The 26689-nt window shown below is 34.2% G+C and overlaps 1 protein-coding gene across 5 annotated transcripts; it reads left to right on the forward strand.

Annotated features, from left to right (window-relative positions):
- The first annotated feature begins 2133 nt into the window (after positions 1 to 2133).
- On the forward strand, positions 2134 to 13690 carry LOC132299474 (uncharacterized). 5 transcript variants are annotated; one of them, XM_059796120.1, is made up of 10 exons: positions 2134 to 2567; positions 2660 to 2791; positions 4464 to 4539; positions 9113 to 9284; positions 9410 to 9566; positions 9643 to 9846; positions 9965 to 10054; positions 10167 to 10271; positions 12690 to 13052; positions 13138 to 13690. In XM_059796120.1, exons 5-9 carry the CDS (start codon positions 9525 to 9527, stop codon positions 12726 to 12728), a joined length of 480 nt encoding a protein of 159 aa, XP_059652103.1. In that variant the 5' UTR covers positions 2134 to 2567; positions 2660 to 2791; positions 4464 to 4539; positions 9113 to 9284; positions 9410 to 9524; the 3' UTR covers positions 12729 to 13052; positions 13138 to 13690. The 5 variants fall into 5 exon arrangements, with proteins under 5 accessions (XP_059652103.1, XP_059652104.1, XP_059652102.1 ...); XM_059796121.1 differs by having other exon boundaries at positions 12690 to 13007; XM_059796119.1 differs by lacking the exons at positions 12690 to 13052; positions 13138 to 13690 and having other exon boundaries at positions 2139 to 2567; positions 4445 to 4539; positions 10167 to 10607.
- The last annotated feature ends 12999 nt before the right edge of the window (positions 13691 to 26689 follow it).

The raw sequence follows: 26689 nt of genomic DNA on the forward strand, positions 1-26689 counted from the left end.
AGGACTAAGTGTTCGATAACAGGTTTGTGGTACAATCATTGATTATTTGTGTCTAGGATACAGGATAGTACATTTTATTATTCTGGTGACTCATAATTATGTAGTCGTTGGGAAATATGTTGTTTTGTCTTCTTGAAGTTGTCCAGTGTAATGATTGTTGAATGGTGCGGTTGGTGGTTGCTTGTACCGATATATGGTGGTGTAGCTTTGTGTTAAGTGACGAGTGTTGGTCTGATAGAGATCTGTAGATCTAAGTTGAGCTTTATTGTGAAATGGACGGGGTTCTTCGTTTGGAGTCTTGTGTGTTCTTTAGAGGATGAGTTGGGCTTAGACGTTGTCATATTCGGTGGTCGGGCAACCATTCTTCTTTCGGGCTTTAGAGCCTATTGTGGCAGTGTTGAGTGGATCGATGTCCATTTTAAGTTGAGTATTATGTAGAGCGTATCAGTTGGTTTTGTGTTACAAAGTTGTGAGAAATGAGTACCCTCATAGGGTGGTGAGCATTGGGTTTCAGTGGCAGTGGTTTCTGATTGCCTGGTTATGTCTGGTATCAAAGGCAATAATGTTGGTGAGTTTATGGTTTTGGGGTTTTCTGAGGTTTCTTGGGAAGGTGTGCGGTTGCAAGCCTCCTTCTTTAAGGAAGATAGATTTCGGGGACGAAATCTTTTAAAGTTGGGGAGAATGTAATGTTTATAAATTGTGTATATTTGTGGTGCAAATAAAAGGAAAAAAGTGGGATTACTGGAAGTAGTGGGACCCATCACTAACCCATTTGGTGGGCAAGAGACCATAAATTGGTTTCATTCTTTCTTTCTCCCCCAGGTTCTCTCTTCCCCTAACATTTCATCTTTTTCTTTTTCTCTTTTGAAAGCAAACTTCAATCTCAAATTTCTTTCTCAATTTTGAGAATTTTTGGGAGCCGTTTACGGCATAACGGAGAGCACGCTGAGATCTTCACATCTATACAAACAATTTTAGCTTTTGGCCTCCCCTAGGATTTCGAATTTGAGACCCATTTTGAGGGTTTTTCTACAAATTTGAGGTAGGGGTATTCTAACCCAAAAATTCTTTGATTTCAGTGAGTTATCTCCTTAAATTTGTCCCAAGCAGGATTTTATTGTATTAATCTTGTTATAATCATGAGATGATTTATGTGTTGTATGTGTTTTATGTGTTAAGTGGCATGCTAAGATGAGTTGTTATGAAAATGGGAGCTTGGTTATTTAAGTTAACTGCTACACTTGTTATGATGACATGATTGTTAAATTGAGAAATTGATGTGGAGTATTAAATTATTTTTGAAAGCATGCAAGCATGATGTATATGAAATGGATTTACGCTTTGTATACTTGGAATGCAAAAAAATAATAATAAAAAAAAATGTTGAAGGGAAACATGAATTACTTACTTTAGAGATTTAATTTGCAAAGCATGTGTGAAATTCTATGGTTGAATTCATGATTAGGAGCATGAAGCATTCATGCATCCATTAGGAAAGGAAAAATGGGAAAAATGTTTTGAAAGCAAATAAAATGATTTTGGGAAAATGTTTTTGAAAAGTTTTACGAAAACTCGGATGCCTAGGAGGCACCTAGTGGTCCGTGGTATTAGTGTGGTCTAGAGGGGGTTAGAGAGAGACTCTAGTGTGGTTGAGCTACCCAGATGACGCCATGGAGGTGCCATATGGTCCGAGAAGACTAGCCCACTACAACATATTGGGGTTTTACCAACGCTTCTATAAAGAGCGCTGGTATAGGTGTACTATTACCAGCGCCCTTTATAGAAGCGCTGGTATATGGTCTTGAGTTGTAGCGCTCTTACAGGAGCGCTGGTATAGGGTTTGTAGTACCAGCGCTCTTTGTAGGAGCGCTGGTATAGGGTTTTTATTTCCAGCGCTCATTTTAGGAGGACTTGTATATGGTCTTTAGTTGCAGCGCTCTTAGAGGAGCGCTGGTATAGGGTGTGTAGTACAAGCGCTGGTTTTAGGAGTGCTGGTATAGGGTTTTTATTACCGGCGCTCGTTTTAGGAGCGCTGGTATACGATAGCCCCATCCCATTTTTTCCCTTCCCTCCTTTTTTTTTTTTTTTACCTTCCCTCACTTTTTTCCCCGTTGATTTAGGCCCTAAACTATGCCGTTTTTGGGGGCAATTAACACAGAATTCCACTTTCCCCAATTTCATTTTGCAATAGCCCTAACACCTTCAGCCGCTCTCTCCTCTTCCATCACAGCACTGTCGCCCTTCCATCACGTCTCTCTCCTTCAATCACCGATCATCACGTCTCTCTCCTTCCATCACAGCTCTGTCGCTCTTCCATCACTGGTCTCGCCCTTCCATCACCGATCATCACGTCTCTCTCCTTCCATCACAGCTCTGTCGCCCTTCCATCATTGGTCCCTTCCATCACCGATCATCACGTCTCTCTCTCCTTCCATCACAGCGTTCCAAAACTGGTGGCTTGGTTTAGCTCAAAGTCATTGCTACTGCACATACAGAGAGAGAAAGAGTCGTCGTTAGGGGTTTCCAAAACCTCGTCTACACTAACAGATCGGACAAGAATTTTTTAGGTTAGTAACTGTTCACCTTCTGATTTTGATTACCTGTGTATTTTTTTTTTAATTTAAATTATGAATTTACCATATTTGTCAACGTGCCCTAGCTTTGTTTGTGCAGAGTCGGTAGACGACTCTCTTCGCGAAAGCCCTAGCTCCTTGCCCCTGAGTACTGGATATCGTGAAAGCCTTGGATAGCTCCTTGCCTCCTCTTTACAGCTTTCTGAAGTCTAAACAAGGTGTGCTCCTAACTTCATATGTTTGATTGTTTGAACTTTTTTGTTTTGGACTTTGAAATTTTTCTTTACTTCTTCTTTCCTTGGGCTGTTTTGCCACATTTATCTTACAGATACTCCATTTTGACCGGAATTGAGTTTCATAATTTTCTGGATGCCTGCATAAACTTGCCATATTGTTGGTAAATTTTGTGCAAAAATGATGAAATGGAGATCCTAAATCCATTGATAAATTGAAGTTTGTTTCTAAATTTTGAATTTGAAAATAACAATGAGCATTGTAAATCAATTTGCAATGAAACATTTGAATTTGCAATGAATTATTTAAATGTCAGTGTGCTCTTCTATATTTTTGTATATTATTTCTAAGTTGTGTTTAGCTTAATTCATTATTTCAATGAATGTGTTAGCTTAATGGATTAAATGGTAAAATTGGAAATTTGATAAGTTCTCCCAATTAATTTTAATCTGCTAAAGAAATAGTATACACAATCAGTTTAGGGAAAATGTGGTTTCTTGTGAACTTCCCCACCTTTAAAATAGAAAAAGTAAATATTCTATCTAATTTTTCTTCATTTCCAAAACAGCTTGTATGGCCACAAATAGTTCTTTGCAATAACATGGCTGAAATTGGAGTAATCTAATTACATAATTTTATTGTGTTATACTTTGTTTATAACAGTACGGTAGTTGTAAATTGTTTTTCTGTCATAATTTGTCTCTCATTTTTAAAGATGTGGCGGAAGATGAGGAACAAAAATAGGATTGAAATGGGGTAAGATTTAAGATTTTAAATTTCTAGGAGAAAAAAAAAATAGTAAAGATTCTAAGAGTTATCTAGATGAAGCTATGTTGGAGTTGTTGGAAAAGGAGATGTAGAAATGAGAATATTTTTTCCATAGAACTGAAAATTTGAAAAGCAAAAGGCAATTCTCGAAAAGGTTATATACTAGTACTATGTATAAAAAAAATGGTTAATTTCAGATGAATTTCTTTTGTAGTCATAAATAAGTTACTCAACTAAAACACCAAACAACAAATATGGGTGTAGGTTAGGTTTGGGTTGTAGGCAATCGACCCATTCTGGTGATGGGGATAGGTCCTTCATTACATTGACATTATGTCATTTTGCAATTTTCAGTCCTTTCATTACAGTTTCCTTTTAGTTATAACTTAAGCAGTTTTAAAATTTTTATTTTTAATTTTAAATACTCTTATTACTATTTTGTTCATTGGTTGTCATCCCCTTGGCCAAAACATCTTTATGGCAAATTTACACATATTTCCCTAAATTGATGCCCCTTTTGCTTCTTGATTGCGCCCGTTACTTATTTATGTTATTATTATACAATTATGTCCTAATTTAAAAAAAAAAAAACACTCCGTAATAGTAATAGTTTGAAGGTTTACAATATATGAATATTAAGGGTCATTTATGTGAATTGATTTCATATGGGTAAGAATTTCACAAAGCTTAATGCAGGAAAATTGCATCAGATAAATGGTGGTTTTGAAACTGAAACTCTCAACTAGCTTCCATAGTTCAAAGTCATTTAAATTTCTCTATAATGCTACGACAACTCATTCAGTCCAAAAATTTCTGTTTTTGTATGCTACAAAACACTGAGCTTGCTATGTTCTTGCTATTGCTGACAGTGTGACCACTATAATTCAGGCTTTGTCCCGGTTTCCTTCGCATTAGCATTCAAGAAGGGGATAATTCACATTTGATTGGCTAATATTCTTTGAAGGTATTGATGATTGCTTTTCCTGCTTTTTAATTTTTTTTTTCTATGCATTTAAAATTATTCCTTATGAGTTTTATTAGTTGATCAATATATTCTACTTGTTGCATGATAGGTAAATCAACTTTGGTATATCCTCTTGTTGAATTGTCAGCTCTTACAAATAATCGTGTTGCAATATGTTTTTATTTTGATTAATGCAAATAATTTGTTTATGTTCATGTGGAACATTTGGAGATTGAACTATTACCTGTTACTTTCTTGCTGTACACAATGGACCCATCTTGCATAATGATATTTTACTAAAAATTTACGATCATTCTTAGGAACCCTAGCTACATTTTGTTGAGGAATTTGTTTTAATGGAGTAGTCATGATTTTTTTTGTACATGTTACTTTTTTATTCTTTTCAAATACCTTGACTAAATTGTTATCATGTTTACTAATAATATATTTCTTGTCCATATATTTTATTTAGGTTACTTGATGTAATATCATGATTAGAAGTTGGATAACTCAGTCAAGGTACTTCAGATTGTAGTTTGATTAGGTTACTTAATCTAATAACTACAATTTAAGAAATTTTATTTTTTATATGCATTACTATGCAAATAGGTTAAGCTCAGCATACTTGCGTGGAGTTGAAGAGTTTCTAGATATCTCATTTAAGCGAGTTGGGAAGGATGGGCGTATATATTGTCCTTGTACTGATTGTGGCAATTGTATAAAAAAAAAAAACATATTCTGAGGTGGGAGATGATTTGGTGTGCAATAAGTTTATTCAGTCATACACAACTTGGTTTTATAATGGGGAAGAAGTGCCGTTATTTTCTCGGCAAACTGATGTACACACAACACACGACGATATCAATGCAAACAAAAATGATGATATGCATGGACTCTTACACGAGGGTTTTGGTGTTCCAACTGAAGGGAGGGAAGAGACCAACGGAGAAAATGATCAGCACTAAAGGGTGTCAAATGAAGAGTTAGATAAATTTTATAGGCTATTAGAAGATGCAAACCAAGAGTTATATCCTGGGTGTAAAAAGTTTTCAAAGTTATCCTATATAGTGAAGCTATATTTAGTGAAGACTAAATATAATTGGAGTGACAAAACATTCACTGATCTGTTAAAAGTGATAAAAGATGGATTACCAGATGGCAAGACATTACTAAAAACCTTCAATGAAACAAAGAAGATGATTGGTGACCTGGGTCTTAAATATGATAAGATTCATGCATGTCCCTTTGATTGTATGTTGTATTGGAAGGAGCACTCTAATGATGAAATGTGTTATAATTGTGGTAAGTCAAGGTGGAAAGTTTTTGATTCAGAAATTGAGGGCAATGCAAGTACATCATCCTCATCAACAAATAAAAAAATTCCTGCTAAAGTTATACGATATTTTCCTTTGAAGCCGAGACTTCAAAGATTGTTCATGTCAAGTAAGACAGTTTCTTCTATGAGATGGCATGCCGAAGAGCAAATCAAAGATGGATTGATGAGACATCCCGCTGACTCCCCAGCATGGGATAGCTTTGATAAAAGTTACTCAACATTTTCTAGTGATCCTCGGAATGTCAAGCTTGCATTAGCAACTGATAGGTTCAACCCATTCAAGACCATGAGTGTTGCACACAGTACATGGCCTGTTTTGATACTCGTGTATAACTTACCCTTATGGATGTGCATGAAACAGCCTTATTTTATTCTATCAACCTTGATACCTGGCCCTAAGGGACTTGGAAATGATATTGATGTCTATTTGTAGCCTTTGATAGAGGAATTAAAAGAGTTGTGGGTTGATGGGGTGGAAACTTATGATGCTTCAAGAAATGAGATGTTCCGTATGCATGCAGCATTGTTTTGGACTCTTTCTGACTTTCCTAGTTATGCAATGGTATCCGGTTGGAGTACAAAAGGGTATTTGGCTTATCCTACTTGTAACAAAGACACTTGCTCTCATTTCTTAGATCATAGCAAGAAAATATGTTATGATGGGCATCGTTGTTTTTTTGAAAAAGATCATAAATATAGACGTTGTAAATCAGCATTTGACGACACTGAAGAGGTAAGGTGTGCACCGCCTATGTTATCTGGACCACAATTGTTACATGAATTAATGGGCCTTAAATTTCCACCATTTGGAAAGAGTGTGCATACACTGAATGAAGATCGGAAGCGTGAAGATCGGACGCGTCTGCCACACAATTGGAGAAAGAAGAGTATATTATTTCAATTACCATATTGGAAGTATAATCTTCTGCGTCACAATCTAGATGTGATGCATATTGAAAAAAATATATGTGACAATATACTTCACACATTAATGAATGATCAGAAAGGGAAGGATGGATTAAAAGCAAGACTTGACCTACATGATATGGGAGTAAGGCCTTCACTTCACCCACAAGAACGTGGTTCAAACAAATTTTATTTGCCTCCTGCAAGTTTCACGCTATCTTCACTTGAAAAGAGCAAATTATGTCGAGTGTTGAAAAATGTTAAAGTTCCAGATGGGTATGCATCTAACATTTCACGTTGTGTGAAATTGAAAGAGCGTACAATTAGTGGGTTGAAGAGTCATGATTGTCATATCTTGATGCAACAACTTCTAGCCATAGCCATTCGTAAGTTATTCCCTAAGAATGTTTGCTCAGTACTTGTCGAGCTCGGTAATTTTTATCGAGAGCTGTGTTCAAAGACTCTTCGGCCTGAAGACTTGGATAAATTGGAACACCGGATTGTTTTAATACTATGTCAGTTGGAAATGATATTCCCACCTGCCTTCTTTACCGTAATGGTACATTTATCTATTCACTTGGCTCACGAGGCAAGGATTGCAGGACCAGTGCAATACTGTTGGATGTATCCAATTGAGAGGTCAAGATTTTTAATGAATTTTCATTTATAGTTTGTTTATTTTTTAGTAATTATGATATTATTAAATTTCATTATTTATATTTAGGTACCTTATGACTTTGAAAAATTACGTGCGAAATAGAAGTCATCCTGAGGGTTCAATAGCAGAAGGTTATTTAGCGGAAGAATGCTTGACTTTTTGTTCACGTTATCTGACAAATATTAAGACGAGATTCAATAGGCCCCAAAGGAATTCTGATAATGTGCTTGATGGAGAGGAGAATGATTTTGGGGCATAAGGCCGTGCCTTGGGAAAACAAGAGTTCATTAATCTAGATGAGATGACTTTGGTGCAAGCTCATCGGTATGTTTTATTCAATTATCATGGAGCAGAACCATTCATTGAGTAAGATTAAGTTCCCCAATATATTACATGATTATATTCGTGTCAAACTTCATTTAGTTTAATAGGCAATATGTTCAACATTATATTTTCACAATGCAGAAAACATAAGAGACTTCTTAAGATGAGGCAGCGCTATTTAAAACCAAGACAATTAGAGAAGATGTCTCATGATTTATTTCACAAATGGTTTAATAAACGTGTAAGTATTTGACTTTTGGGTTGTTGGTGTATTATAGGTTTATGGAAAATTACCTTATTATATAAGTTATATCTTTATGAATACAGTTGTGAGATAGTGAGGATTTAATTCCTAATGAGCTAAGGTGGCTAGCACAAGGTCCAAACCATGTCGCAAAATGATTCAAGAAGTTTGTGATCAATGGTTTGAAGTTTCATGTTAGAGATGTTGAGAGACGGAGAAAGACTCAGAATAGTGGAGTTGTCATAAAGGCAGTGACATCTAGTTATGCAAGAGCCACCGATCAAAATCCCATCACAGGAGATATTTAGTACTATGGTGTGCTGACTGATATCATTGAGTTAAATTACAGTGTAAATAGGAAGGTGGTATTGCTTAAGTGTGATTGGTTTGATGTCTTGTCCAAGGGTACAGGAATAAAGGAGGATGATTTTTGATTTAAGCTTGTTAATTCGTCACGATTGTTGGGAACAGATGAGCCTTTCATTCTAGCATCTTAAAGCTGAACAAGTATTCTATGTTGATGATCCCATTGACAATGAGTGGAAAGTGGTTATTGGCGCAAAACCGCGAGACCTTTATGATATGCCAGAGCATGATATTGAATCTTATCAAGTTCAGGAGCCATTTCATGCACAACATGTGGATAACGACTTGGATGTACCTAATGATAGCACGTTTTGGACAAGAGCTGATTTGCTTGGAACAACTATAAAAGAAGATGATGATGTTGATAATGACCTTGATGAAGATAAGATTTAGGATGATTCCATATCTACTACTCAATGGATGTGAAACGTCTTTTTTGGATGTCAAATGTCTTTTTTGGATATTATAAGCTCTGATTCACTATATATATATTTATATATATGCAACTTTGACAATAATATTGCAGTATCATATTTTGTAGCATGCACATGTACGCTTCCCGTGAAAACTTATTTAGTTTTTTTGTGTGCTTATATATTTTTAATATGTTTTGATCTATTCTTGGCACATTATTTTTTATTTCTTTTTATTGAATTTTCTTGGATTGTGCATTGCCTTTTTTAAACAATTTGAATGCATTCTCTTAAATGAATTCTCACTTTTTTGTTTTCTTTTCCAGGAAGGATAAATAATAAGCTGACAATGAAATGAACAGTTAGTGAAGTGGAAAAAGTGAGTGAACAAAATACCGAAGCTTCAACTTCAAAATCATCCCAACCACCGTCGAAGAAGAGATGGGGCCCGACACGATGCAAGAATGTCATAAACGCGACAACCTTATTACCATTAAGGTACATATATATAGAGATCATCTTGTATAGTTTACATAATTAGACTATATTCAATATGAAGGAGAAAAAAGGATTTCTATCTTTATTTTTGTACTAAACATCTACAATTGTTAATTTTTGTTTAGGGTTAATAAGTTTGGACAGCCGATCGGCCCTGGAAGTGGTACATATACTAATTATTTGGGAACACTTGCCCGGAAAGCCAATTTAGCTCCTTTGTGCTGTAAAACTTGGTGGGAGATGCCTAAATGGCTGAAGGAGGATATGTGGAACGTTGTAAAGGTAAAACCCTTCAATGATATTAAAATAATTTTTATGGAAAAATTGGATTAACATGCAGCAACTATCATATTTTCAGGGAAAGTATGATATGGGAATCATGTCAAAACATTGGACAATATCCTCCATCGAAAAAAAGTGGAAGGGGTACAAGTGTGAATTAAAAATTGAATATTACTTGGTTAGGGATACAGATGCAGAAAGATTAGCAAACCCACCACCTGATGTTGAAAATAAGCATTGGGAATTTTTGGTTAGGCATTGGGGCACGCCTATGGTGAAGGTAATCCTCCATCCACCAATTTTGTTTAAAGTCAACGAGTTGAATTTATAATTTACCTGCTTTCAGTCATTATTTTAGGTGGAATGTTAGAACGTTTACTTTTTCTCACTTTTTGTAGGAGGTTAGTAAAAAAAACAAAGAACGTCGTGGGAAGCAGACAATGATGCATACTACAGGGACAAAAAGCTTTGCACGTGTTTCTGCCGAGGTTAGTTGAAGTTTTGGCAATATAAATTATTTCAGTTCTTATGTTGTTGAATGATTATAAATGTTAGCGGTAAATAATAATATATATCACAATGTCTATATTTCTTTTATAGATTGAGGAAGACGAAGGTATTCAGCTTTCTCGTGCAGATTTATTCATTCGCACACATGTAAATAAGGATGGCAAAGCTACTGATGATGCTGCTTCAGAGATGATTGTAAGTTTTCATGCTTCCATTTGCAAAAAAGGGGTCATGTGCCTTGAAGTGGCCAATTTTTAAACTCTTTGTGGTGTATTAGGGGGTCACATGCCTTGAAGTGACCAATTTTTAAGTCATCGGCCCGTGTGGAGGCATTTTAATTTCATTGTTTATCATCGGCCCGTGTGGAGGAAATTTACTTTCTTGTATTTGTTGAAAAACATGGGAGTATGGGATCATTGTATATGGAGGCTTCTTGTTGATTGATTTGTGTTGTGGAGAAGTATTTGCTATTTGATGTTTATGTCAATGTGTCAATCATATTCTCCCCAACATGTATTTAATTTCCATTAACACTTGTACTCTATTTGTTCTCTCACCTTTTCTCTGTTTCTAAGTTTTATTGCTTCATCCTCGTTCTACACCTAGTAATTCTTGGGAAATTATGGACACAATGTGCCTAGAATTTTGATCTTACATAAAAATGATCGCATCTCATATGTTACTTAGGTTACACTAACACACAAACTGTATAAGTTTTAGGTCTTATAGTCACAGATAAGGGGTAAAAAATAAAGAAAAAAAAACCAATATACTTGATACTTAATGACAATATATAGTGTACAACTCATGGTATCATCTCTTTTTTGCCTCAAACTTGAAAGATAGTTCAACTGACAATATCAACTTTTCATCAATGAAATGATATTAAAATTTTCCGCATATGTTGCACCTCTCTTTTCACAAAAATTGTTGGTTAGGGACCTAGGGTTAAACAGACTCCATTTCTATATCTTAAGATTGACTGTATGGTGAAAAAAAAAAAACACGGGAACAAAATTTGTCAACTTACAAAACAGAAATTGTTCAATAAAAAAACTGTGAGCAGAAACTATTTTCCCGGTGATCATAAAAAATATCCCTCTAGACTAGCCAGTCCAATTGCACTTGAAAGATTGGTCTCTGCAGGAGGTTTAGGCTGTTGTAAGGCCAAAAATGCATTGATAGTGCAATCTCATCGACAAGAATACCAAGCTTCAGACTTTTACCACAAATGCCATCAACTTTGCTACTCTAGATATATGTAATCAGAAACGGCAAATAACCAACAAGAGATAAAGGAAGAGGCATGCTGGACCTCCCCACAGTATTAAAGAAATACTCACATCAGAGCATGGTTATTGTATAGTTCATTTTGTGTATATTTTATGCATTCCATTTCCCTTCTAATCCACTTCTTCTATCCCAATTTTAAGTGGGCCTTTAAACTGCAAAAATGGATTTTAACTGGAGCACAAGACCATTCTAGTAAGCCAAACATATTTAAGTGCATGACAATGTATTCATGAAGAGTAAAAAAGCAATTAACTCAGGTCAAATGGTAGGACCCCACCTCCATTTCTCCTAAAAGGGGGAAGAAAGTTTTATTAAAGAAAAAACCCACACGCGATATGAATATACCGATTGGTCAAATTGCATCTCTACCTCCCTCCCTCCCTTCCTCCTCTCTCTCTCTCTCTATCACGCGCGCACACACACTTATAGAAATTGTGCTTGCTTTCTAAAAATAATAGCTAAAAGGGTAATTTCAGCTATTTAAATTGGGTCAAATAATCCAACATACCTGGTTGCCACCAAGTTTTGTACAGGGAGGTAACTAACTGTAACTAAATCCAGCAATAGTGCGCCTGCTTCAAACAACCTGGAAATCACTGAAATCAACAAAATGAGGGTATGTGTGCATCTCTAGTTGGATTACTTGACCCTTTAACATCAAATCATTCCCGGCCATATGAATATGCAAAAATTAAAATCTTCAGCCTTCATGTTAATAAATGCAATGAAGATATCTTTATTTTTTTGGTTGATAAGAAACATTACTTTCAACCTATTCTGTTCTCATATGATAGCTCATGACATTTTTAGCTAATCATTGAACTTCTCTCAGATGCAAAAATGTTTCTCATATAGCATATCACAGAAAAAGGAAGGATCAAATGATTTTGTTGAATAATTTTTATAAACTTAAACTCTATAATTCATCTATAGGAATTCTATACATTAAAGCTCACCATCCTTTCTCATCTCAGGGAGCAATCCTGAAGCATGCTTTTCTATGATTTTAATATATCCATCAATGTCATGATCATGAACATTAAACAAGACAATTGAGCCATACTGAAAAACTACCATGTAACAGCAATCACTTCCACTTAAAATTGGAACCCGAACCCTGAGACAAAAATAATAATATCAATAATAATAACAAAGATTTAAGAAAAACATTTAGTTTGATGAATCATGTCCATTAAATTTAGAAATTTCTGGATTGCATGTATCATGTACGAAATTGGAATTTGGATTTGATAAAAGTCGCATAAAAGCACAGTATCAAAAATGCATTGATAGTGAGGATTCAAACTTTTTTTTTGGCAGGAAAACATAAAAGTTCTTCAAAAAAGTTACTCTGACTAGCCTATTGGCAGTTCCAATGATTTGTTCTCCATTGTGAGGGGAGAAGAGAGAACTGGTCATGTGCGGATGCTTGGCTTTTGGCCTACACCAAGCGATGTTTGGGGGCCCTCTCCTAGTAAAACTGAACTGATTAATAATGCGAAAAAATCTAATGAGGAGGCATGTGCTGCACGCGTAGAGTTGCAGCAGACCATATCAAAAATGCAAGCCGACTATGACAACAAGTTGGAAAATTTACGAGCCAACTATGTTGAGAAGTTGGAAAATTTACAACAACAGGTGGCTATGCTAATGCAGATGCAATAACAAAATTGTAGTGGACAGGTATATTTATTATTAGTTTTATTCTTTACTAAATATACGTTTACTTATGCCAAGATTTCGTGTATTTTGTTTTCTTATTTTGAAGGGTTCTGATTCGTTAAATGCTCCTCCTAGAGTATCCCCAAATTCATTACCTAGTCGTGATGCCAATTCAGTTAAGGTTATGAACTTTTAATTTCTCTTATATATATGTTAAATTTTCATTTATTATAATGTGTGCGTAATGAATTTATAAAAAATGTAGGGTAATTCAAATCAAATAAGCAAGAAGACTTGTTGAAGTTGAAGTTGAAGTTGAAGATGAAGATGGGGTCATGGCTATACTTTCTGAATTTCCTTCACCTTGGATGGATTCTTTTTGAAAAACTTGTACTACATTTGTCAAAAATTGTTAATTCTTTTTGTTTGACATTTAATAGCTTTATTTAGACAATTTGGATGGTATATTGGCAGGTTAACTTGTGGTTGTATTAGTATACATTTTTGCTTTTTGGTTAACATTTACTAGGGTTAACTTGTGGTTGTATTAGTAGCCAATTTTGATGATAATTTTCATATTGGCAGGGTTAACTTGTGGTTGTATTATGTAAAAACAATTTGGATGGTATTTTCATATTAACTTGTGTTATATTGGATGACATTTACTGTTGATAGTTCTATTGATATGTTTTTTCCAAAAACTATAAGGAAAAAAAAAAAAATAAAAAAAATAAAAAACCCTTTACCAGTGCTCTTTTAAGAAGCGCTGGCATAGGGAGGGGAGGAAAAAAAAATTAAAATTACCCTTTACCAGCGCTTTACAAAAAGCGCTAGTAAATACACTCCACCAGCGTTTTTTCATAAAGCGCTGGTAAATACTTTATCCCAGCGCTTTTCTAGAAAAAGTTGGTAAATACTCTATCCCAACGCTTTCTGGAAAAGCGCTGGTAAAAGGACTTTACCAGCACTTTCTGGAAAAGCGCTGGTAAAAGGACTTTACCTGCGCTTCTGCAAAAGCGCTGGTAAAGGCCTACTGACACTGGATTTACCAACACTTTTGAAAAAGCGTTGGTAAAGCGCTGGTAATTGAATTACCAATACTTTTTAAAACTTTTACCAGCGCTTTTGAGCGCTGGTAAAAGCCAAAAATGTTGTAATGGCCAACCCCTCTCTCGTAACGCCTTGGAGGTGCCTTGGGTCAGATTACACTAACAGTTTGGAAGTTGAAACGGAAATGTTTCGGAAATGGGGCGTGACATGAGCATGGCATTGCACTTTATTGGCATACCTGGTGTATTTGTGACTTGGATGACATTTGTGTTTATATTGGATGCTGTAGTTATGGTTTACATCCCTGGTATAATATGATCCTATTCTCTTGTTTTCTATTTTATACGTGGATTCACGGGGTCATAAGAGGTGTGTCTTAGACACTTCCTACTGAGCTTATGCTCACCCCTTTATTATTAACATTTTTCAGGATACAAAAGGGAAGTGGTGGACGATGGTCCTCCACAAGTTTGATGAGTTAGTAGATTGTTTTGACATACTTTGTAGCTATGATATCATTTTATTACTATTATTTATTATTTATTTATTTATTTATTTATTATTATTATTATTATCTTATAAACCCTGGGATGATACGTATATTATGTATTGACATAGGAAAGGACGGTAGTGTCCTTAGTTGACCTCGGGTTTGGGTAAGGACTCGGTTAGTGATTAGGACCCTCGGGTTTGGGTTGTTACAAAAAAAATGATCTTAAAATAATAAAAATGTCCCTGAATTTATGAAAATTGTTTTCTCTAAAAATGATTGTCATTTTAGATTTTTATTTTTTAAAAAAAGTAAAAAAACAAAATTAAAAATTACAAATCATTAAAGTGATGTTATAATAAGAGATTGGGAAGGGAAAAAAAAAAAAAAAAAAAAATTGCTTCCACCTCTAATTTATAATAAGAATTCAAATTTATCAAGCATATTCTCCAACAAGTTTATTGGTATATGCTCAAACCCTATGAAGCACGGACACTCCTCCCAGGGGTCCTGTACCAGTGTCGGACACTTTTTGGACACGGACACACGTGTCCAAGGTTCAGACACGTATCTGACACTTTTATGAAGTGTCCAGAAATTATTTTTTATTGGACACAGGGTGGACATGGCTCGAACACGCGGAGGACATGGGATGGACATGGCTCGGACACGCGGGGACACAGTGGGGTATATTTTGTAATTTTTTTTAAGATAAATGGAGTACCTAATGTAATTTACTAATTTTAGAAGTTTAAAAGTAAAATTTTGAAAAAAAAAAAAATTACAGACAATAGAGTACTACACAGTAAATTTATTTTCTCTCACTTCCTCTCTCATTCTTTTCGTTTCTTCAATTATTTTTGTACATGAACAAGACATTTTTTTTTTTTTTTTTAAGTGACATGAACAAGACTTTGTGAAAGATTAAACGTATGTATGCTTATTTATGTACGTATTTAGCCCATTATAGTTATGTCTCTTCTGTACATTTCGTTTGGAATTTGGATCAACTTTATTTTTCATTTATTTTCTGTTTTGTCTTGTCTATGTTTTTCTTACAAGAGAATGAAATTATTGAAATTGGTTATGTTATTTGTTGTTGTTTTATTTGCAATTTTGTATTTATATATACATGTTTGATATTAGTAAAATGAATGTGCAAGATTCTAGTAATTATATTTTAAATATATAATTATATATATATATATATATATATATATATATATCGTACACGGATACGGGATACGGGTACGACACAACATGTTTGATATATATATATATATATATATATATATATATATATATTATTTTATAGGCATATCCCCGCCGTGTCCGTGTCCTATTTTTTTGAAATTTGCCTTGTTGCCGTATCTGTGTTGTGTCGTACCCGTATCCCGTATCCGTGTACGATATGGAATTGTGCACCTGTAGCTCGCCCAGTGTGGTAGTCGTGGCGACCTTGCGGGCAGGTGTAAGATGCACTGATAGAGTGGGTCGTTACATATAGTATCAGAGCTTGACCCAATTGAAAAATGTGACTAACGGGGATGTCGGGCCTTTAGGGGGTGATTGTTGTAAGGTTTGTCATGACGGGTGCAAGAGGCACTGACAAGTTACCACATTGGATGAATTATAGGTGCACAATTTCACATTGCCTTAGCGTGAAAAGAAAGAAGTGCTATATACATGTACTTGGGTAGATATTTGTCTCCCAACTTAGAATGACTTTTCATTTTAAACTCTTAAAAAATAAAATTTAATAAAATCACACACACGATAAAAGTGATCTTAAAATAACAAAAATGTCCCTGAATGTATGAAAATTGTTTTTCTCTAAAAATGATTGTCATTTTAGATTTTCTTTTTTAAAAAAAGTAAAAAAAACAAAATTAAAAATTACAAACCATTAAGGTGATGTTATAATAAGAAATTGGGAAGGGAAAAAAAAAAAAAAAAAAAAATTTGCTTCCACCTCTAATTTATAATAAGAATTCAAATTTATAAGCTTATTCTCCAACAAGTCTATTGGTATATGCTCAAACCAAGATGAAACTGCGCACTTGAGAGGGCAATCCACGTTGAATTATGGTAGCAATTCATCGGAAGAGCATGTGGTTTATATATACCTATATTGGGGGTTCCCATAATTTCATGTCGGGTTTACGTGGCAGTATCATTTTTGTAATTATCATTAATGCATCTGGTTGGGTAATTGGTGTGCGACAAATGTCATGGAGGTGATTGATGCAGGCCGAGATAATGGTTCGTGAGAGTTCGGTAACCAAAAAGCCAGTGACTTAGCGGTACTAAATTTCTACTTCTTAAAGAGAGAGATGGATTCAAATCGTAGTGAAAATATGTGTGCGATTACCAACTAGAAAAAAAAAAAAAAAAGACACTGTTCAGTATGAGTGGTGGGAGTTTTTCTGCAGCTTAAACTTTTGGAGCTAAAATTGAAATAATGAATTGTTGTGAACATGTGATATTTGATTCAGGAGGGATTTCATTCCGACAAAGGTGGACTCACTTATAGTGGTGGACTTTTTCTTAATCTACAGTGATTGACTAGTGGTCCCCACTTTCTATCAAATTTTATTTATTTATTTTTTAAACCTATTTATTTATTTCAACGACAAGGAATTTACACCTTTATTAATTTGGAAGTAGAGAAGATACTACTAGACTAAGTAATATTTGATCACTATCCATCATAGTTAATAAAATACGGTACGAAAAAATAAACGGATTAAAAAATGTACGAGTATAATTCAATTTTTTTTAAAAAAAATACTACACGTTATAAAAATTCGATTGGAAAAAACGAAAATGTAAAAATTCAAATACTATTACGTCCATGTATAGTACGTATGGATTAAAAATTCGGGACCAAAAATTCGGCTATATAACAATTTATTTATTTATTTATTTTTGTATCGTATTAAAATGTAACAAATAATAAAATAAATAAGAAAATGTTAAAAATAATAAATAAAAATTCATTTTATATAAATTGACATTACCACAATAACTATGGAAGAATAAACTAATTAAATATAATTAATCAATAATTCTGCATCAATCATCACAAATTAATAAAAAATTTATAATTCAAATAATCAACTATGTGTGTCTAAAAATAAATAAAAGTTTACTTATTTCCCATCTTTTCTTGATGATGTGGATCAACTAGGCCGATTAAATGCAATAGTCATAATGAGAGGTTGGTTTCATAAGGGAAGTAAAGTTTTCATAACGACAACAAATGAACAATTGCTAAAGGCAGATGAACTGTAAAAGATGCATGAAGTTAAGAAATTAAACAATGATGAATTTTTACAGCTCTTCAGTTGGCATGCCTTTGAACAAGATCGTCCCATTGAAGTTTACATAGAGCACTCAGAAAGGGTTGTGAAGTATTGCGCTGGGCTTCTTTTAGCTCTTCAGGTTTTGGGTTCTTATCTGTCTAGGAGAAGTTTAAATGTGTGGGAAAGTGCAATAAAAAAATTGGAAGTAATCCCTAATAATCAGATCATAAAAAAACTCAAAATTAATTTTGATACTTTAGAAGATGACCACGACAAACAATTATTCCTTGACATTGCTAGTTTTTTCGTTAGAAAGAAACAAGATTTTGTAATTACAATGTTAGAATATTGTTACGAGTATAACACAAAAGTTGGGATCGACAACCTCATTAAAAGATGTCTTAATGGTCAATCTAGGAAATAAGCTAACAATGCATAAGTTGCTTCGAGGCACAGGAAGAGAAATAGTACATCAAGAATCACCAAAGAAGCCAGGGGAACACAACAGACTGTGGGATCATAAGGATGCCTTACATGTATTGAGAGAAAAAACTGTTAAAGAGTTATGCCTTCGGTTTCTATTTGCATGTTTTTGTTTTTGGCAAAGGCATGGATCGAGATTGAAGTCAAATCTATCATACAGGCATATAAAATAACTTATACGGAAAATTTATGAGTAAATTAATTTTAAAAATATTAAAAATAAATGCTTTAATTTTAAGGTCAAAAGTGTAAATTTATATTAATTTTTTGTAATCAAACGGTTAATATGGACCTTTGTGTAATATTGCTATAACTTCTATCTACATGCACAATATAGAAACCTCGTAAGTGATTTGTGTAATTTGTCCTTATTTTTATTGTTGTTGTTAGGGTTGGGGTGTAGCAATTTCTGAAACACCCTCTCATTTGTAGGACTGTAGTTGTAATTGTATTGTCCAATAAAAAAAGAGCAATTTGTTACTTAATATAATTCAATGGAAGCTTATTAATTAGCATAGAGAATAAGAAGAAGGATAAACAAACATGGTATTAAGATTGACATTGCGTTATGTTATTGAAAATGCCACATGCTTGAGTTTTCTTATTAATATAATTATGGGTTTTATTATTTTAATTTTGGGAACACATTCTGGTAAGCCAAATGCTAAACTGCATCTCTAATTTAATTAGAAAATGACCATCAATAAGGAAAAAATTTATACTAAAATTTCTCCAATCTCAAATCCAATGTGCGGACTAGTGCTGCAAAAGATAACATTTGTTTAAACTTGAATTATGGACACTATTTACTGTTTTATTTTTATTTTTTTGAGTTTATACCTGTACACTTTTGATACTTTATGTCATTAATAAATTCAAGATTGGTCCAAAAGGAGTAGAAGGCGATAGCATAAGTTTTTTTTCCCATTTTTGTTCTAATTTCAATTTAGTTATCCTTTTGATAATGACAAGGTACACATTGGAAAATTTCGAAATCATTGAGATGAGGAACCTCTAATTAGTAATACATAGGAAAAGATTTTCTTTTTAAAATTTAGAATACTATTGATTGTCAAATTTTATCATTGTTTTCCATTGATCATGGATTTTCTTGCAACTATGTATGATTTCCTACAAGAGGGAATGTCTTTAACAACTATATCTATGAACATGCAAAATTGCAAAGTTACAATATACTTTGATTGCCTATGTAAGTTTTCCAGTCCACTGCAGGTATGGCTTACAAGAAGAGTACAACAATTATGTGACAAGAAGGGCGACATTAGAGATAAAATAGACCGTGTAAAGCAACAGCAGGAGCCTACACGGGAATGCATTGGATGGCTTGCAGATGTGGATAGGATTGAGAAACAGGCGAAGATGATAGAAGAGGAGCACCTCGTTGACAAGAGGCGTTTTAAAGGATGGTTTCCAGATACCGCCCGTGCAAAGCTTAGCGAGCGTGTGGTTGAGATGATTCAGCGTGTTAAAGAGCACCAAGAGAAATCCAATTTTGATGAGGCGTGCCGCAAATTTGAGTGCAGAAACTTCAGCTAATCGCAACTTGAAAAAGATACTTGATTGCATAGGGGAGAAAAATATCCTAAAAGATAGGAATTTGGGGTATCGGTGGGGTTGGTAAGACAGCTTTAATGAAAGCCCTGAACAACTCGCCCAAAGTGGAGAAAATGTTTGATTTTGTAATTTGGGTATCTGTCTTAAAGTCTTGGAATGTTAGGAAACTGCAAGTTCAAGTTGCAAATTGCAATATAGAAGATAATGACAATATAGAAGATAATGAAGATAATGAAGATAATGACAATATAGAAGTGTTGGGAAACGTGCTAGTTTTAAAAACTTTTCGAGGGATTTAAATTCATAGATCTTGATTCATCACATAGAGACAAGTTTTATGCAAAAAATAAAATAAAATATGATGTATTATTCAACTAAAAGATTGAATACTTACATCAAGGTTTGAGTAAACCTCAGATCTCTCCTCTAAAGTGAATGTTCTCACTTATTGTAGATCCCTTTTGCTAGATGCATTCTCCTTGGATCTCCATCTTCTTGGTAATTGTTTTGCCTTTAGGAATCACTCATATGCCTCCATGAATGACCTTGGAAAACTAGGCTTGTGGGAGCCTCCATTAGATGAGAACATAAACCCTAATTTTCTAGAGAGAGAAAATTTATTCCTTTTTCCTTCTCATAAAAATCACCCCCTAAAATATACATAGACCATGTATATTTATAGGCAACATAAAAATAAAGAAAAGGAAACAACAAATCCTTCTCCATCTCTAATTCATATGTCTCAAATCTAATATGATTCCAATATCAAGTTGGGCTATGAGTGAGAATCCATTGGGCCTATTATTTTATTGGCTACAATGAATTAATAATTGGCCCGGTCCATGGACCCAATTCAATTAATTCATAAATTAATTTCTACTCCACTAAAAGAAATTAATTGAACTCCAATTAAATAATAAATAACCTCTAAGTCAATATTGCACTTTGACCCCTCTATGCATAATTAGTTATCGGATAAATATAGCCATCAATCCGACTACTTAATTAATATATTTATTTTGGTACCTTTGATTATTTCTGGCTCGATCACAATAAAACATTTGTTTGACAAAAATAATAATTTAAATAAATAAATATATAATAAATCATTTTGTCTAAAAACACACGAAGGCCTTCGAATTTACTTTGTGATCAACCATAATCAATACAAAATAAATACAAGTAGCAATGATGCAAATATTGAAAATATAACCCTCTAACTATTAATTACATAACTACCCAAAGTGTCGGTCTAAGGATCCCGAAGAATCCGCCGAACAAATCAAAGTAATTATTAATTAATAAAAGAGTCTATACTTTTCTCATGCTTAAGAGTCAAATGCTATGACGGTAATAGGGAGTAATTGCATACGACGGCTCTCGCAATATATCTCAACCTAACGCGGATCCAGTTCAAGTCTTAATTAATTTTGAGTCCATCCATAATTACCGACTATGAACAATTTATAATTACTATTTATATATCATGCATTGATTGTCATCACATACATATATATAAATATTTCTTGTAATTAACAGGACACTATCAATTTCATAGTGAATTGAAACATAATACATTGAATTCACCAATTATATAAATCATAAATATTTCAGATATGTCAGGAACATATGTCAATACAATCCAGATAGGAATTTGCTATGCCAGGGCATATAAATCCCAACAGCTCCCACTTGCCCTCATAGCCAATTCAAATTGCACCTAACTCCAATGTTATCCAGATGATGATCAAAATTATTGATCAATGACACCTTTGATAATGGATCAACAAAGTTGTGTTCCAATGCAATGTTTTAACTACAAGTGCATTTTCTTGCCGGACAATATCATGTCGAACATGATACTTCCTCTCAGTGTATCTTGTTCCTCTATGGAACCTTGGGTCATTGGTTTGGACTACTTCTGCACTATTGTCACAATATAGCTCGATAGGCAGGCTAGTATGCTCCACAACCTCTAAATCAGTGAGATCAAACCAATAGGCTTATATTGCCACCTTTAAGGCTGCAATATGTTCCACCTGCAGGTTTGAGTCAACAGTTGAAATCTGCTTGACAATCTACCAACTGATTTCCCTTCCATTAAGTGAACATACACTAAGTCATGAACCTCATAGTATCTACTTCTGATTGAAACTCAGAACTAGCATACCTGACTAGGACCATATCATCACACCCATAAATGAGTATGATATCATTGATTCTCCTTAGGTACTTAATGATATTTTTCACAATAGACCAGTTGTCAAGTCCAGTATTGGACTGATCTCTACTGACTATCCCTACTATGTAGCGGATGTCCTGTTTGGTATAGACCATGGCATATATGAGACTCTCATATGCCGAAACATATTGTTCCAGTCTCATTTGCTCAATCTCCTCTGCTAGTCTTGAAAAACTAGTTACTAGAGAGAGCGATCCATATCAATAAAGCAAGAACTCATTCTTTGAGTTATGCATACCAAACCTGGTCAAAACTTTATCAATGTAGGATTATTAAGATAAGCCTATTTTCCTTTTAATCTGATCTTGCAAAAGCTTGATCCTAGGAATATAGCTTACATCTTGAAATTCCTTCATTTAAAAGTAATTGAACAACTACCTTTTAATTGATGACAAAACTTCCACGTCATTATAAATGAGTAGGATGTCATCAATATATAGAATTAAGAAAAATAATGACATTCCCTTGTACACTCATGATTTATTCACTAAGAAATCTTCTGGTATCTTTTTGTAGATTAACTTGCCTTCCATAGGAATCACCCTACTAGAAAGTTCTACAAGATCCCAGAATTTATTAGAATACATAGATTCCAACTCTGATTTCATAGTAACTCACCAAAACGATCTGTATCCACATCGGTTCACGCTTCCGTGTAGCTTACTGGGTCCAACTCATGTTTAACAGGGATGTCCATAATGGTCTCACCTAAAAACATGATTCTGTCGAATTGGATGATCATCCTCCCACTACATCAATGTACCGATGCAAGAATCTGTGTAGTAGATGATGCTAACGCATCAATAGGGAATTCATATATTATTCTCAATCTCTATAATAAGTGTGTTCACATGTGGTACATCTGGTACTCATACCAAATTCTCTAACATTATGCTACTAGGTATGTGATTCATAATATGATTCTCCTATAGATAAACAATGAGTGAAAACAATCAACTTTTATCTTTGAGATCATAAAATAATCCATCCTAGTGACATTTAGAGTAGCTATCAAATCTAGCATGCCTATGATCTGATTCCAACTTACTTGTCCATATCAAACGCACGTGTGCAAGACTACCCCATATGTGCATATGATTCAAACTAATATTTAGTCAAAAACACAGCTCAACGGTATCCTTGAGACAGACTAAGATGGAATGCAGTTCATAATGCGCATCGATGTCATTAACGCTAAACTCTTAAATGAAAGAGATAATGTGGCATTACTGATCATAGATCTAACCATGTTAAGTGGAATTCTGTTATTCCTATTTGACACCTAAATTAATTTAGCGTCAATTGCGGAAAACTGGTACACATCACCCTCATTGACCATATAGTCTTTGCACTATCCCAAGAAATACTCAAATACTCGATCAGATCGAAGTGTCTTGATAAGTTTACCTAATCTGAGCTCCACATCAGTCTTGACCCTCTCGGAATATACCAAAAGTATAAGACTTGTGTCGCAACAGGTAAATTTATCCAAAACGTGAGTAATCTTGATTGGATGTTCATAAGACTACACGTGTACGTGTGTACCGACTCCAATTATTCTTTATGTCTATTTCATTTGGCTGATTAAGCCCTTAGAGTTATCTATCCTTCAAAACAAGATTCACAAGTTTGGTTTAGGCTCCTCTGCCTCACTAGGTAATAAACCTTCTTTAACCAATCTTAAATCTCATTTTGATTGATTACAACCCAAAAATAGACACCAAAAATACAATGAGTCAGGAATAACAAATTTTCTCTTAACATTCAATCTAGAAGATGCAACATTAGTTTCTACATCCTGCAAATCTTAAGAGCTTGTGATTATAGTATATTAACCATCTTTCAATACACCAGAAACAATCACATATCTATTCAATTTTATAAAACCAGTTTTACAAAATAACGATCTAGTTTTTTTTATAAGCCAAAAGTGAAATAAGAATGAGATTGCGTTTCACTTCTGTGCATAAAGATAGTTCTCTAATACTAATATCCTCATACTCTCTAATTTCAGATGTAATACTCCCACTGACTTAGTTACAACCTTGGCATCAGGTCAAAAGATAAATATATATCCATATCATCAAGGCTTCTGGATTCCTGAAATCCTTACAATAAATTGCAAACATGTTTAGTGGCTCCAGAATCTATCCATCAGGAATTAATAGACGCAACCATATAACATGGCTCAATGATTAAATATATATTTTCCTATGCCACGTCATTGCTTAAACAGTTCGTCCTTTAGTGTTTTAGTTAGCGACAAAAGAAACAGGTTTCTTCGCCCTCAACCTACACTGCCTTATTCCCTTTAACCTTTTTGAATACCCATGTTTTGTGCTAGTCTAGTCCTATTATCATCCTTCTTCTTTGCTTTGCCCGTCCACTTGGGCCTAGAAGAAGATGGTATAGACTAGGTTAGATTGATAGGAACGCCCATACTTTTGATTATCCCTTCTTCTGTTACCAATTCTATAAGAATATCAGCGAGTGTGAACTCAAACTGATTCCTTATTTAGTTCACTCTAACAGAGTCGAATGAGTTTGGTAACAAGGCAATAATCATGTCAACTTGAAACTTACCACCCAAGTCAGCCTTATTAATCTCCAGCTAATTTTTAAATAATAAACAATCATTTTCCAAAATTTGATTTCAAACTGGAGTTCATCAGGCTATCTTGATGGTATTTAAATTTGACACAGTACTTAGGCATATGCTCTATCTAATCTCACCAAAATATCTCATTGACATTTAATATGATGCTTGAAGAAAATAAAATAATACAAATGTTAGCTTTGGAGTATATTCGAGCTAAACTCTAGAATATTGCACCAAGTCATATCATTCGCCTTATCTAATTTATTAAAAGCATTAATGTCAAATTTGGTATCTCAAAGTAAAAGAGATAGGTATAGGAGTAATAAACACATTTTGTACCCTTACGTTGTGAATAAAATATCTAAGTTCATTTTCCAGTCATTATAAATAAGGTCTAATATCATAGAATATGTAAGCAAGTAAATAAACTGGATTAGACATAATTAATCTGAATATAAATGCATTCATACAATATGCAAGGTGAACTATTAATAATGTCATGCATATTTAAAATTAAAATGAGCTTGTTAACCACATAATACAATAAATCTCAATCGAATAAGAGATCATTATCATTATTGGTGAACAATCCCTTTTAATTAATGCGGGTCCCTCAACTCTGTAGTATAATAAATCAACCAATCAATATGTCAATAACTTATCCTGTTGGAGGAGTTCATTATTACTATTGTTGAGATTCATTTACTATTAGGTGAGCACTTCCATTAAAATAGTATGTGGGTCCCTTAACCACTGCATGAAAAATCGGATAACCAATACACCAATAACTTATTCGGTTGGCGAAGTTCATTATTGCTATTGGCGGGCAAATCCCATCATCTCCATATCTCTTAAGACAATGCCTTGTCTATCTATATGAAATGACTCCCGATTATGTTTAGCCTTTCTAAAATCACCTAGTGTAGACCACTCCGTTGGGGAGCTAACACTATTGATTTTAGATTGAGTGTATAACATTATTAATGCTCTAATGAAAAATAAAACATTAAATATGTTGTCATATAATCTAGACTCTTTAAATCATGCGTAGGGCCTTATTTTTAAAGATCTAATTACAATGAACATTTAATATTTTTATTTTCATGAGACAACCATTCTTGTAATATTAAGACTCTTCAAATCATGCGTGGGGCCTTATTTTTGAAGATCTAATTACAATGGTTTTAATAACGAAGGCCATGGGGTAATGTATAAAAATCCCCGCTCCCACTCAATTTTTAATCATTAATAATTAGGGTTTTCAATTTACATGATATAATGCATGCAAAACGTCTTGATTTTAATCCCATTAAATTTAGAAAATAATTGGACTTTAAACGATTCACTAATATTTAATTTGAAGCACACTTTAAAAATAATTTACAAAAATAATTTTTTCGTTTCCCAATAAGTGCCCTCAAATTAATTAGTAATCTAATCCAATTAATTTTCATAATTTAATTAATATAAATCAAGCCATTTAAATAAATATCATGGATCCAATGCATGAACAATAATAATTAGCAATTAATTATTTCATGCATCACATACAACAATAAATGACAGATAAAGCAAATTAAATGGCCAATGGATTCAGCTTTTAACATTTAAAAACTATTCTTGCTGTACGGGCATCCTTCAACTGTCTGTAAACACCCATAGGAAGCTTGTACGCGTCAGGAGAAGCAAAACGCCGCTTGAAACGAGCCCGGAGGACCTCACACGCGCTGGCACGCGCCTAGGGCAAGCTGCACGTGCTCCCACGCGCTCCCACGCGCCGGCACGCGCCTGGGGCGCGTGGAATGCACACTCACGCGCTCCCACGCGCCTGGGGCGCGTGGGACGCGCCTCCACGCGCCTTCACGCGCGTGGAGTTCAAGCTCCCTTGGCTGGCGCGTGCAATGCACGCGCCAG

This window comes from Cornus florida, unplaced genomic scaffold (genome assembly GCF_030987335.1).
Source record: "Cornus florida cultivar Cherokee Brave unplaced genomic scaffold, ASM3098733v1 CherokeeBrave_3.0.0_Hap2_Chr03, whole genome shotgun sequence".
In the NCBI taxonomy this organism is placed as follows: domain Eukaryota; kingdom Viridiplantae; phylum Streptophyta; class Magnoliopsida; order Cornales; family Cornaceae; genus Cornus; species Cornus florida.